This window comes from Salvelinus sp. IW2-2015, linkage group LG31, assembly GCF_002910315.2.
Source record: "Salvelinus sp. IW2-2015 linkage group LG31, ASM291031v2, whole genome shotgun sequence".
Classification (NCBI taxonomy): Eukaryota; Metazoa; Chordata; class Actinopteri; order Salmoniformes; family Salmonidae; genus Salvelinus; species Salvelinus sp. IW2-2015.
The window spans coordinates 18,894,689-18,908,052 of NC_036870.1; the positions used below are offsets into that span (position 1 = coordinate 18,894,689).

Here is a 13,364-nt window from a genome sequence, read left to right on the forward strand (position 1 = left end):
CCACACTGGGAGGAAATTCAGTTCAAGAAATGAATCACACTGTTTAGACAGGTCTCTGAGAACTCCAGCTGGACATTTGGCTAAGCTTCACTATAAAGCCTCATGAATACGTTCCTCATTTATCCTCATTTATTCTCCAACAGCTCTGACTCACTTCCTGAAGAGTGTCTCTGTGTTCTGCTTTGATCAGGCGATGTCATATACAAACAGCTAAATCAGACCGTCGGCTAATCAAAAAACAGAGAGAGAGAGAGAGAAGGCAGGGTTCTGAAGTCTGATGGATTCTGACCACAACTGAACACAAATCCACTTTGTCCATGTTGTGTATGTGATTCTGAGGGAGCTGGAAAGCCACAAATCAGTTAAATCCAAACTTGCAGAGCTATTGGATAACCAGCTGGTCCTGTACTGTAGGAGGCTACGACTCTGCCACGGCCAAAACCAGCTGGTAGTGTACCGTAGGAGGTTACAGCTCTGCCACTGCCAAAACGCCACCCTAAAACACAAATTAGAATACACACTCATACAGAAGGCAAAGAAATGCTTACATTATTTCCAATATTCATTGATTTTTACTTATATAGATCTACTATAGTAACATAAAAATGGTGTAATATTGTGAGAATGTTCAAGAACCTGACAATGACAAATACATTTTTTGATTGATCGGTTTTATTCACTTAAGAAACCATTATGTCCCAGATTTATATGTAATAAAATGATATATATATATATTTCACTCAAAGGTAAACTTTTAAGACTTAGTGGGAGAACAATGTAAAACCAATGGGTCAGCAGTCGGGAGATGTTCAGTTATGTTGTAAGTAAATCAGAATAATTGGACTCATGGTAATAGTCTACTATTCAATTAAATTCCACATTTTTACTTAAACCTCATTGCATGATTGTTGTATTCCAAAGAAAATACAGTAGAATTTAGTCTTTGACAGTGCAAAAATCCAAGCCATTTTATCAATGCAAGGCACTTGTGGAATGTTCACAATAATATCCTATTTTATTCCCAATTTACAGTCTCAGGAGCCTGAGGCTTTGCTCACAAGCATATATTTGTTATTTGATCTTACACATCCAGTTGATCATTCCATCCTCGTTCCATTCCTTCCTCTTCTTGCTTACCTTTACTTATATCTTTCTTCCTCCACTCCTTTGCCAATCAACAAACACCTTTAGTCAGAACACCTGTTGTTGATGTTTCTTGAGAGAGTCTTCAATGTCTTCTTTCTACTCCTGAGAGCATAGTGAGTATGTAGGCCTATGTATGTAACTCTGTACCTACAAATGCAACATGATCACATCAACTCACTGCAATTTTAGACGTTTGTCCAAATGGCCGCAAAATTGACCTTTGACCACTGCGTGGCCTATGTGGCGGGTCATAACTGAGCGTGCTCTGAGCTCTGGTCACTGTCGTGACTGTCCTCATTACCAGGGGAACTGGAGGAGTGGTGTAATCCTCCCACCATGCCACAGTACTCTGACGGCAACAGCGTTCCCTTCTTCGCGTTGACAAGTTCTTTTTCCCGGGCCGCTGCCCCCTGTTGACCTCCTTTAACACGCTTCCACTTCATCCGCCTGTTCTGGAACCACACCTTCACCTGGAGGAGAGGAGACCAATTGGTTTACAGGGAAATTAGTGGAAGTTATATGACAGGGGGTTCCAACTCAATACCTGGTGGACCACAGTGACTGCTAATTTCAGCTCTTTCCTTTGGTGTCTGATTTAGACACTCCTAGGGAGGAAGGAAAACATGCAGATGCTGTGGCTCTCAAGGACTGGAGTTTGACACTTGGATCGTTTGCAGGAAAGTGAGTGGATCATAGCCCTTCTCAATAACAAGGGCAATATTAGCCAAGGTTTTAGAAAATGTATTTAGGTTAGTAATAATAACCACATGAAGAAAACATCCACAACTTTTCATTGCACAAAGTTTAACTGTAGTCTTAAAGGCCTTGTTGTGAGAGAGTGGAGATGGGGTGTATATGGAGTGTGAGGGTCTGAGGTAACTCGATGCCACTGTGGGTGCGTTGGTTGTGGGGTTCTGGAGACTGAGTTCTTGGCATGTAGACCCGTCTGTAAAACCCTAGCGTCCCCCCACCTCTTCCCCCATCCCTCCTCAGTAAAACTCTAACATCCCACTGTGTGTTAGGAAACTCAATGTCCTGAATCTGTTCGTGTGAACCCTCCTCTATCAGTGTATGTGACTGGGAGATTTACGGCCTCAGTGAAACAGACCTTTGCCAGCACAGCAGAGCACACACAAACACACGCATGCACACACACACACACCACAGGAGTGTGTAACCCAGCTCCCCCACCTTCCTCTTCACACGGCATGATCTTATGTAAACCCCAAGCGACACCTCATCTACCGGAGCTGGCAGCCGAGAGCCAAATTATTATCTACAAGATCATTAGTCGCAGTCGCACATCACTTGAGTCTGGGATCCCCTGTTGCCGTCGACGAGGTGCTTTGGGTCATTTTGACCTCACTGTGTACGATGTATGTTTCACAGGGTGACACTGAACCCTGGGTGTACATTGTGGGTAGCGCTTGATGACACTGAACCCTGGGTGTACATTGTGGGTAGCGCTTGATGACACTGAACCCTGGGTGTACATTGTGGGTAGCGCTTGATGACACTGAACCCTGGGTGTACATTGTGGGTACGCTTGATGACACTGAACCCTGGGTGTACATTGTGTAGCGCTTGATGACACTGAACCCTGGGTGTACATTGTGGGTAGCGCTTGATGACACTGAACCCTGGGTGTACATTGTGGTAGCGCTTGATGACACTGAACCCTGGGTGTACATTGTGGGTAGCGCTTGATGACACTGAACCCTGGGTGTACATTGTGGGTAGCGCTTGATGACACTGAACCCTGGGTGTACATTGTGGGTAGCGCTTGATGACACTGAACCCTGGGTGTACATTGTGGGTAGCGCTTTGATGACACTGAACCCTGGGTGTACATTGTGGGTAGCGCTTGATGACACTGAACCCTGGGTGTACATTGTGGGTAGCGCTTGATGACACGGAACCCTGGGTGTACATTGTGGGTAGCGCTTGATGACACTGAACCCTGGGTGTGACGTTGTGGGTAGCGCTTGATGACACTGAACCCTGGGTGTACATTGTGGGTAGCGCTTGATGACACTGAACCCTGGGTGTACATTGTGGGTAGCGTACGGAGATACAGATCTTAATTTGATCACTCTTTTGTTGCTGAGAATTTTCCCACACATCAGTAGTTTATTCAAGGTTTAAAATGCTTTAAAAGGCTACAGTTTGTAATTTCAGACTTTATTTGCAGTAACAAAATTGTTATCAATCCCTACAAAAAATGTCCATTAATTATAATCAACATAATAATTCACAATTTCGGTTGCTGCAGGATTATTTTCCTAATGTAGCAAACTGTCTCAAATGAAGATCCTATGTCTGTAGTAAGCCCATGGTGTTTACAGTATGTATAACGCTGGGTGACAGTGAACTGAGCAGGCGACTGGCAGTCACGTTGGACTTCGTGGTTAGTGTTGACTGTTGAGGCGTCTTATTTCGACATGGCAGGTATGTGCTGATCCTGCCTCGGATCTTGTTCCTGACTCCACAGATCCTTCAGTATTCGCGGCTCCTCTTTGTGATGATAAAGCTGCTGCCTTAAACGGCCTGATCGGATCGGGACCGAGCGAAGCCCGCCCCCTTCTCCCATCCCCCATCACGTCACCTACTGCCCTTGACGCCCTACACCACCCTACCCCTTCCTGTTGGCTCTCCCCCTGCCCCACAAACTGCAACCCCCTCCAACAAGCCCCTGATCCCCCTGACCCCCTCTTATCCACCGTCCGAGCGACCTGCTTTCTCACAGGAGCCCTATGTGCCTCTGTAGGATTATTTTTAGGCATTGTAGCCTGCCACTCACAGCCCCAAGATAGGAGTTAAGTTTACAGAGTAAACACACGCATGTGTGGCAAATTTTCTAGTAAACAGGCTTATACGTCAACCGCCTCAATAAAGTCCTCTGTAAGCTGTTATACACAACCACACACACACACACACAATCCTCTGCCACTGTATACGCCCTTGGGTGCAGTCCTAATTTTGCAATAAGTAATTCATAAGTCGTTACCTGAGACGGTTGTTACACACTCACACACACACACACACACCACACACACACACACACACACACACACACACACACACACACACACACACACACACAACACACACACCCACCACAACACACACACATTCACAAGGTTCATTGCGAGACAAGACCTCCAGGGGTGTGAGGGCTCTTGGGCTGAGACCTGATTTGTACAATCATTGTTAGTAAAGCTATACAGTAGTTAATAGCATGATCAAGGGGATAGAAGCTGCACTGTAAGAAAGTAGCCAGAAGGATGTTGACTGGGTTTAACATCGAGGGTCAACCCTCACACACCACACGCACACACACACGCACACACACGGATCAACCCCACACCACATCCAGATTTATGTGCCCTATATTGGGATTGTGTGGAGAAGAGAGGAGAAGAGAGGAGAAGAGAGGAGAGGAGAGGCAGTCAGTATGAGTAGGAGTGGGGACAGGGCTCCTAGCAGGAAGGGCCTAACTCCTGGGTGGGTTGTTGCCTGGCTGCCTGGGCTTGGCTTGGCTGCAGCCAATACACTCTGATTGGATTTAGACAACAGATGATAAGTTCCAAAAGCCCTTATGGGTGTGCTGATGTGGAGGTTCATTTAGTTGAACGCATCGTTTTTAACAGTTTTATGCAGGCAAGCTTTTCAGATCAAGGCAGATTAGGCATAAATTATTCATTTAAAAAAAGTTTTTTCAATTAAAAGTTTACCTCTTTCCATCTAAAATATAGCAGAGAATAAGGAGCTTTTCACTGTCATACATTAAGGGGAGATTAAACCTATACTCTCCTAGACTCCTAGAACACCTTGATGGATGTTCTCCATTGAGCATAGTGTGTGGAAATATGTCCCTTAATGTCCAGTGTATTTCCTATTGGTGTGGAAGGGAATTAGAGAAACATCTGGTCTCTGACACATGCCATCAGACTGTCCCTGCACACGCACAGACAGCCAGACCAGCAGTGCTGGCAACACACTCACTCACACACACACACACACACACACACACACACACACACACACACACACACACACACACACACACACACACACCACACACACACACACACACACACACACACACACCACACACACTCACCATCACACACACACACACACACACACACACACACACACACACACACACACACACTGCACAGATATTGTACATCAAAGAGCCTCTGTGGTTTGGTTTGGAAGTGATTACATTCAGTGCGTTAGCATGACATATCCAAGCGTTTGCTAATGTCAAAACATACAGGGTTTTTCATCCCGAGGCCTGTGTAGTTTTAATAGAATCCATATCAACTGCCGTTAGCTGCCATTTCAGTGTTAGCTTCACTGTGACTCTTTGAATACAAGTGTCTGAGTTATTGGCGTAATTACAGTATTAATCCTCTAACTGCGATTCCTTTAGTTATTTTGTTCACACATGAGCTGCCAATTTTCTGATTTATTTGATCATCAAAGGGAGAAATAAACTGCATCATGTTTTGCTATTAGATAACAAGCCAATGTTATGTCTAATTAACTAGTTTTTTTAGCAAGACAACAGGTATACTTTTTCACATTTACATTTTTTTTCACTTTTCACATGCAATTTACATTGCATTTTTTCATATGCAGGTAACGTACTTGTCTTTCTGTGAGGTCGAGGTTGACTGCTATCTCATATCGCCTAAGTCTCGTCAGGTAGTTGTGGTGCGCAAACTCTGACTCCAGTTCCCGGATCTGTTCCTTGGTGAACGCCGTCCTCTCCTTCCTGGGCTTGCTGTTCACGTCAGACTTATAGCTCCCGTCCTGGGAATCTGAAATTAAAAACAGAACTTTTTCCAGACACAGTTGAGTCGCCAAAAAAGAAAGGAGAATAAAAGGGGTGAAAAAAAGAAGGGATTGTGTGATCAACTGCAGGGCTGAAACACAAACTAAAAGCTAAACAATTATCAGTGCCAATCACCTTTTATTATGGGGATATTGGTCATGCACACTATAGTGTCTTCCTTGGGGAGGGGCTGCATGAGAAGAACCAGGCAGGGACTACTGTCCCAGAGCCCAGCTCACTCAGGCAACTTCCATATGTTCTTTCTCCGAAACAGACTCGCTCCTTAGAGCATAGAAAGAAACTGACTGATATCTCTCAAATACCATTAAGTTGCAACACATTCTTACTGTATGTGAACATTTCACAAATCAATTCACCATAGCCTCATTTCTTTGAAACCTAGGCGACACAGAGAATATGTCCTGTAACAATCATTTGTTTTACTGGAAAGCTGGTGAAATTGTCTCAGCCTCTCTCCAGTACTTTATCACTTCTTTTAAATAGAAGTTTTATCCAAAAGGAGAGGTAATATTTGATGCTAGCCAACTCAACACTGTAGCTCTATTGTTCAAAGACAAAATTGATTCCAAGAGCTCATCTCTGGTGGATCTGAGGGTAGATGAAGCTGAGGTCCATCAGGGGTGGGGTAATGTGAAGCGGTAATGTACACTACTGTTCAAAAGTTTGGGGTCACTTATACATTTCCTTGTTTTTGAAAGAAAAGCAAATTTTTTGTACATTAAAATAACATCGAATTGATCAGAAATACAATGTAGACATTGTTAATGTTGTAAATGACTATTGTAGCTTGAAACGGCAGATTTTTTATGGAATATCTACATAGGTGTACAGAGGCCCATTATCAGCAACCATCACCCCTGTGTTACAATGGCATGTTGTGATCGCTAATCCAAGTTTATCATTTTAAAAGGCTAATTGATCATTAGAAAACCCTTTTGCAATTACATTATCACAGCTGAAAACTGTTCTGATTAAAGAAGCAATAAAACTTCTTTAGACTAGTTGAGTATCTTAAGCATCAGCATTTGTGGGTTTGATTACAGGCTCAAAATGGTCAGAAATAAAGAACTTTCTTCTGAAACTCGTCAGTCTATTCTTGTTCTGAGAAATGAAGGATATTCCATGTCAGAAATTGCCAATGAACTGACCCCATAAAAATGAGGTTCATCCTGCCTCTGCTATGTGGGGTGTGTAGTAGCGTGATAATGTGATGTGGTAATGTGGGACAGTAGGGTGTGGACCTCCCAACTATCACCTAGTAGGCTGAACAATAGACCAATAGATACACAGATCAGCTGAGCACCAACCACGGGCCTAGACATAAAATGGAGCATGGTCTGAAAACTTACACCAGCCCACTCTACATGGCTAAAGCAATTCAGAAGATGACAGGGGTGAGAGTGTTGTGTGTGTGATTTGTTGTATATTTGATTGAAATTAAGTAGACTTTAGAAAGACTTTCCAGATTGTAATTCCTTTTGATCCAATTGCCTGTATTTAATCCAGATTGCTCAATTGGATTCTGAAAAGGGTACATTAATGAAATCCTTTCAAATATATTTTCCCTTATAGATGTGGCTTAAAATTGGGCAAACATCAATGGATTTCACTAAACATCACACTTCAGGGCGTCAAATGCATTGAGTTGTAATTTACGCACTGTTCTTTAGTCCGCGCCACACAAAACCAGCTGACATTTTCTTAGTTCAACTGTAAATGTTGGATGTGTTGGATATGTTGACAAACCAAATAGTGGCAGGAAAGAGTCTGTCTCTGCCACATCACACAGTCACAGCACAGCTTGTACCCTCTATTCATGGCACCTTCATTTGTAAAAACAGAATATGGGACAAAGAAGTTTCTGGAAATAAGTTTTCAAACAAATTGTCTTTCACACAGTTTGGGGATTATATTTAATTTGAAACAATTGTTTAATGGTTTATACTGTACAATATATTGCAAAAAATTAATCTACAATACATTTTTAACTTTGTTTTGCATTCTTTGTTATTTACCAAGGTGAATTTCACCTATTATTTCACTATTGCCACATCATTGTTATACCATTGCCTCATCAGAAATTTAAAAAAAAGAACATGTTGCCTTTTGTAATGTGCCAGGGAAAATAAGGACATGTGATTTGTGTTAGAGGTGTTCCAAATGTGCATGGCAGCTCCTGGGTTATGCTTCAAACTTCTACTACCTGTCAATCAGAATTGCACCCTGGTGTAAAACTGAGCTGAGAAATGGAAAGTGAAGGAGGAAAGTTAACTACTGGGCACAATAGTACGTGTGCTTGCTGGGAGAATAACACAGATACATGCAAATCAAATTTGCCCATCCTATCAGTGCCCCAATAAAACCTGTTGGTGCACGACGCCACTGGAAGCAGGTGTCAGTGAAATGGCTTCTGGATACGGAGAGCACTCCTCTTGTCGTGGCCCTACGCTGATGTCCTGAATCAGCCCTTGTGTTTGCATACATGTAGCCGCCAGGATGTACAGCCACTGTGCTAGTAACTTATTAAGGACCTGATGTGTCTAGTCTCCAGCGCGTATATGGATGGAGCTTGCATTATTATGTGTCTGTCGATAATAATGACAGCTACAGCCATATACAGCCATATTAGGTCTAGTGCGGTGCCCTGAATGACGAGTCCAACACATTTAGCCATCGGCCATTTTGAGACTCCACCCGGGGTCCAGATCAGTCTGTCCCTTACAACCTCAGCGTTCTCAAAGGCAACACAGTCGTTCAGTGGACAGGGTGTAAAATTATATCACCGACTTATGTACACACTCACACGTGCCACTGACTGTGCTCATCTCAAAATAGCTGTTTAACAAATGTGGAAATGGGACCTAACATAAACCTTTTTTTATTATGTAACTCTTCACTGCACAAAAATGAGAATTTCTGTCTCTAATGGGCAATAAAGTTATATTCTATTCCATTCCATTCCATTCCATTCCATTCTATCATCCATATTGCAGTGGTATCCAAAAGTAGTATGGATGAATTGTCCACTACCATTATAAGCCTGCTTTTGAGCACAGCTGTTGCGGCTAATGCTATAGGTACATACATTCTACAGCCATAAATACTATGTAGGTTTAAGCCTATCAAAAAGCCCAGGTGTGGCCGTTCTAACAGTTTAAAAGGTGGCTTCACGGAAATAACACCGGTAGGACATTAATACCCTGGAGGAAAATGTCACTGTTGATTATCCCTGGGAGCCTGAAGAGAGAGACAAAGAAAACCTTGGCTGTCCCAGGCTATAACCTATAACATTGGTTTGAGGGCTGTTGAGATTGGAGAACGTTAAAGGAGAAACAGGTAAATAGTCTAATTAGAATAGTAGATTGAGGTAAAAGTGAGACAATCCATCTATGTAAATATTGCAAATGTACATCATCACCCTGATTACAGTATCACTGAGAGAGTATCTTAATATCTGTTGTTGAGACAAATGGAAAGGCAATGGATCTAATGCTTCACAGAACAGCAGATGAGCATGACTATTGACCTTAGCATTTAGAAAGATAATTGAAGCTTTTTTTAGCCCAATGGTTTAATTGAATTTTGATGATAATTTTGCTCCCCAAAAATATTTCCTTAATAGATTAATTAATTTAATATATGTTGTTCTACTGAAAAGGAAACAAAATGATGGTATGAGAATAATTGTATTAATTGCATTTGGGTGAAATGGAGTACAAGATCATATTTGATGTTTACGGCCTTGCTGCCTAGGGTTTCACACAATAAGATGTTGTTTCTAAGAAGCGCTTGCCTGCATTTATTTTAAATATTAATTAGCAAATAAAGTTAGCCTAATTCTACCTCGTTAATTTGTAAACACTAATTCCAGAGATGAATGAATGTCAATACAGTATGGAAAACAGTTGAGATAAACAAATATAAGACAATCAATGTATCAAGATAATATAAGATCTTTAAAGAAGCTATAACATAAGGTCTTATAATACTGAAATGTCTTCCCGGTATGTTAGTACAGCTAACTTTTGTGCAGTAGCTAGTAATTGAAATTAATAAATTACATTTGCAATTAGACAATTAAGAAAACAAAATGATATTTAACATTAAACTATGAGCATCAAGCAGTCGGTAATCAAATAAGACATCAGTTTTAATCATCAGAAATAAGTCTATTTCAAATAACCTTGAAGTTGAATATTTATACCACAAAAGTATTGACATATGGCCATCAATATTATCCTGACAACTACTGTAGAAACAAGGCCCAAATGCTCATACAACAAGCCTACTAGTAAGTGAGGTTAAAACTAAGAATTTACTTTCAAAGGAAAAGTATGCGCTGTACTCTTTAGTCAATGCTTAACTTCTCATGAGGTTCTCCAATGTAGCATCATTGACACATAAAACTACAGCGCGTTCAGTGATCATGGAAACATTAGCCAATTAACAAAAATGCAACAAATAGATGTTTTATTACTGTATCACACACTGTTCTCTGCTGTTTCAACATCTGTCTGCTGAAACAGAGATGGTGAAATCTCAATATGAGAATAGACAAACCAAACACTTCAAATCATTATACTCCCTCGCTATGTGATGAAAATTCCTCAGTGAGTTTTGAAAGAAACTACCAAAACCTTGAAACTGAAGTCAAAGCTAAGAGAAGAGAAGAGGAGAGAATAATGTCCTCATTGTCCTCATCTTACCTGAGCTGTGCAAGTCATCTTTCCCTTTACTGTTCCGTCTCTGTTCCGTCTCGTCCGGGGACATCGTCTGTCGTCCAAAGTCCCCAGGAACACACGACACACCTGTGAGGTCACCACTACCTCCTAGACCGGGGTTGGTCTGGAATCCACACAGATTCACGGTCCCTCCACCACACAGTTCTGAGACTTGCCTGTCCGGAGGATGCAGGCAGAGGCCATGCCTGGTGTTGGGTGAGGGAATCTGGGGGACATGCCAGGGGGTCTGGTGGGCCTGGTGCTGTGAGTGGTGGGGGTGCTGCTGATGCTGATGGAGGTGTCCTCCACGATGGTGGTGTTGCTGCCCTCCGTACGCCTCCTCCCCCCCAGGTCCAGGGTACCCCCCACAGGGGGGCGAGGAGTCGGGCAGGTTGGAGTAGGAGATGTGGTCGGAGCGTCCGTGCAGCACCAGCGGGGACTGGGTAAAGGCAGGGTGGGGGTGCAGGCCCTGGGCCGGGGCGTGGGGGCTACGGAGGCACCCAAACAGGGAGTGATCCATCACGGTGCTCCACGAGATCCACCCGAAAGACGAACTCCCCTAAGTCCACCACACACACAACCACCAAAACCTCCAGGAACGACCAGACACTAATAGAGACCACAAGACAGAGAGAGAGTAGAGAGGACTGAAGCCAGTTGAGGGAGGTGGGCGGACGCGGCGCCTCAAATCAGGGCTCTCCTCCACAGCTCTCTCACCTCGCACCTCCGTGTGCCCCACGTTAGTTCCCAGGGAGAGAGATCGAAGCAGGCTGAAGGAAGGCAGAGCTCGCAGTGTTGAAAGGTAAGGCCTCCTGTAATCCTGAGCATGCAGCCTGTTGCCAGGCGCAGCGCTGGTAAACACTGACTATGCTGAGATGGTAGACGGAGAGGAAAGACGGAGGAGAGGAGAGACGGAGGAGAAGAGAGACGGCTGAGGCCAGAGTGGTTCCAGGGAGAAGGTGGTTCCAGGGAAGTTGGGAGAGAGAGAGAGATAGAGAGAGGAAGGGAGGGAGGGAGGGTAGGTGGGAGGAGGCCGAGGAGGGGGGATGTTATATATAGGACGTAACGTGAGAGGGAGGCCGGGTCACTGGTGCACTGACTCACTGCTAGGCTTCTGACCACATGCACACGATCTTCCTCCAAAACGCAACGCACAATCAATCTGAACCATTCCAATGGCCTGGCCTCAGGAAAAGTGGGCAATTTATTTTGAAACCACCCCACCCCCCTCTATACACTTTCTTAGAAGTGCAGTGTTGCGTCATACTTCAGGGGGTTGGATATGGGGGTTCGGGGGTTCAACACCCCAACATTATCTGCTGTTTGTGTGTTTACTGCAATAGGGGCTGATGCATTGATATTTAGGTGTGTAGGTGATTTGAAAATATGTTTTCTGTATGTGGCCCTGTACTTGACTGATTAATATCAACTTTTTTATCAGAATCAACAAATCTGTGTGTTAACATTACCCCCCCCCCCACACACACACTACCCTCCATCTCATACACACACACACACACACACTCCTAAGCATTTAAACCCTAGTCGTTTAACATCAATGTGTCATTCTTTAAATGTATTTTCATTTACTGGCAAAGTAGCACTTTGATCTGAGTGTTTTCTGCCAATAGAAAAAAACTCTCATTCACATAACTTCATTGCAATACAATACAGTAACAAAAACTCATTATGGAAAATTATAGGGGTGTTGTTGAAACGCAATAGTGAGAAAAACTAATTTAGCACAATGAAATGACTGTTATTGTTAGTCAAAGTGATTCATTTGGCCGTTGTTTTAACCAGCTTTTCATTTACAATTGTATAAGAAAAAATGACCACAAGGAAAAATGCCTTTGGTATCAAGTGAAAATATCCATATATTCCCAAGGCAGTGGCTTTGTAGCGGTGGGAATATAACAGAGGAGATGTGTGAAGAAAACGTCAAGAACAAGGAGATCAAATGTTAAAATGGAAATAAGAGACTTTGATACCAGTGTCTTGTCATAGCTACTATATATATATATATATATATATATATATATATATATATCAGTGCACTATTCTTAGAAATAATATATATTTCAGTGCCCAGTTCTCAGTATTATGCCATTCGTAATTTCCTTCTTACCATTTCATCTAATGAATTTCTACATAATGAATACAATAACATAACTAGCACTTGGATATGAGAAATTAATGCATTTATAAATGGTGGAGACTTGGTTGATAGTCTTTGTTTTGGGGACTGATTATGTATGTGATTAAATTCCTACCAGACCACACTACTGAATTCCCTCCCATAATTTACTCAATCTCACTGAGTTGTGGACTTGTCTGGTAACTTTTAAAAGCATCTGTTGATATATATCTGCTCCCAGGCTGTTTAAACCTATAGGCGGGACAAACCCCACACATGAAGCTGGGTACTGGGAGAGGAAATTAGATTTCTTTTGAAGGAAATTGTTCCAACAGACGGAGGGGGAATGAGAGCCTTCCCACCATGCGTTGTTAGAGTAGAGTTTTCTCAGCGCTGTAGCCGTATACAAAGATTCTTAGGCTGCACCAGCACATCCGGTGGTCCTGGAGCTAGGGGTCCTGTAGAAAAACATGGTGTTTACAAATTAGGCCAA

The 13,364-nt window shown here is 42.8% G+C and overlaps 1 protein-coding gene across 1 annotated transcript; it reads right to left on the reverse strand.

Annotated features, from left to right (window-relative positions):
- Positions 1-1,005: 1,005 nt before the first annotated feature.
- On the reverse strand, positions 1,006-11,349 carry LOC111955586 (homeobox protein MOX-2). The gene is made up of 3 exons (XM_023975793.2): positions 10,720-11,349; positions 5,806-5,978; positions 1,006-1,616 (listed from the first exon to the last, which is right to left on the reverse strand). The coding sequence occupies exons 1-3, from the start codon at positions 11,252-11,254 to the stop codon at positions 1,395-1,397; spliced, it is 930 nt and encodes a 309-aa protein (XP_023831561.1). The 5' UTR covers positions 11,255-11,349; the 3' UTR covers positions 1,006-1,394.
- Between the last annotated feature and the right edge of the window lie 2,015 nt (positions 11,350-13,364).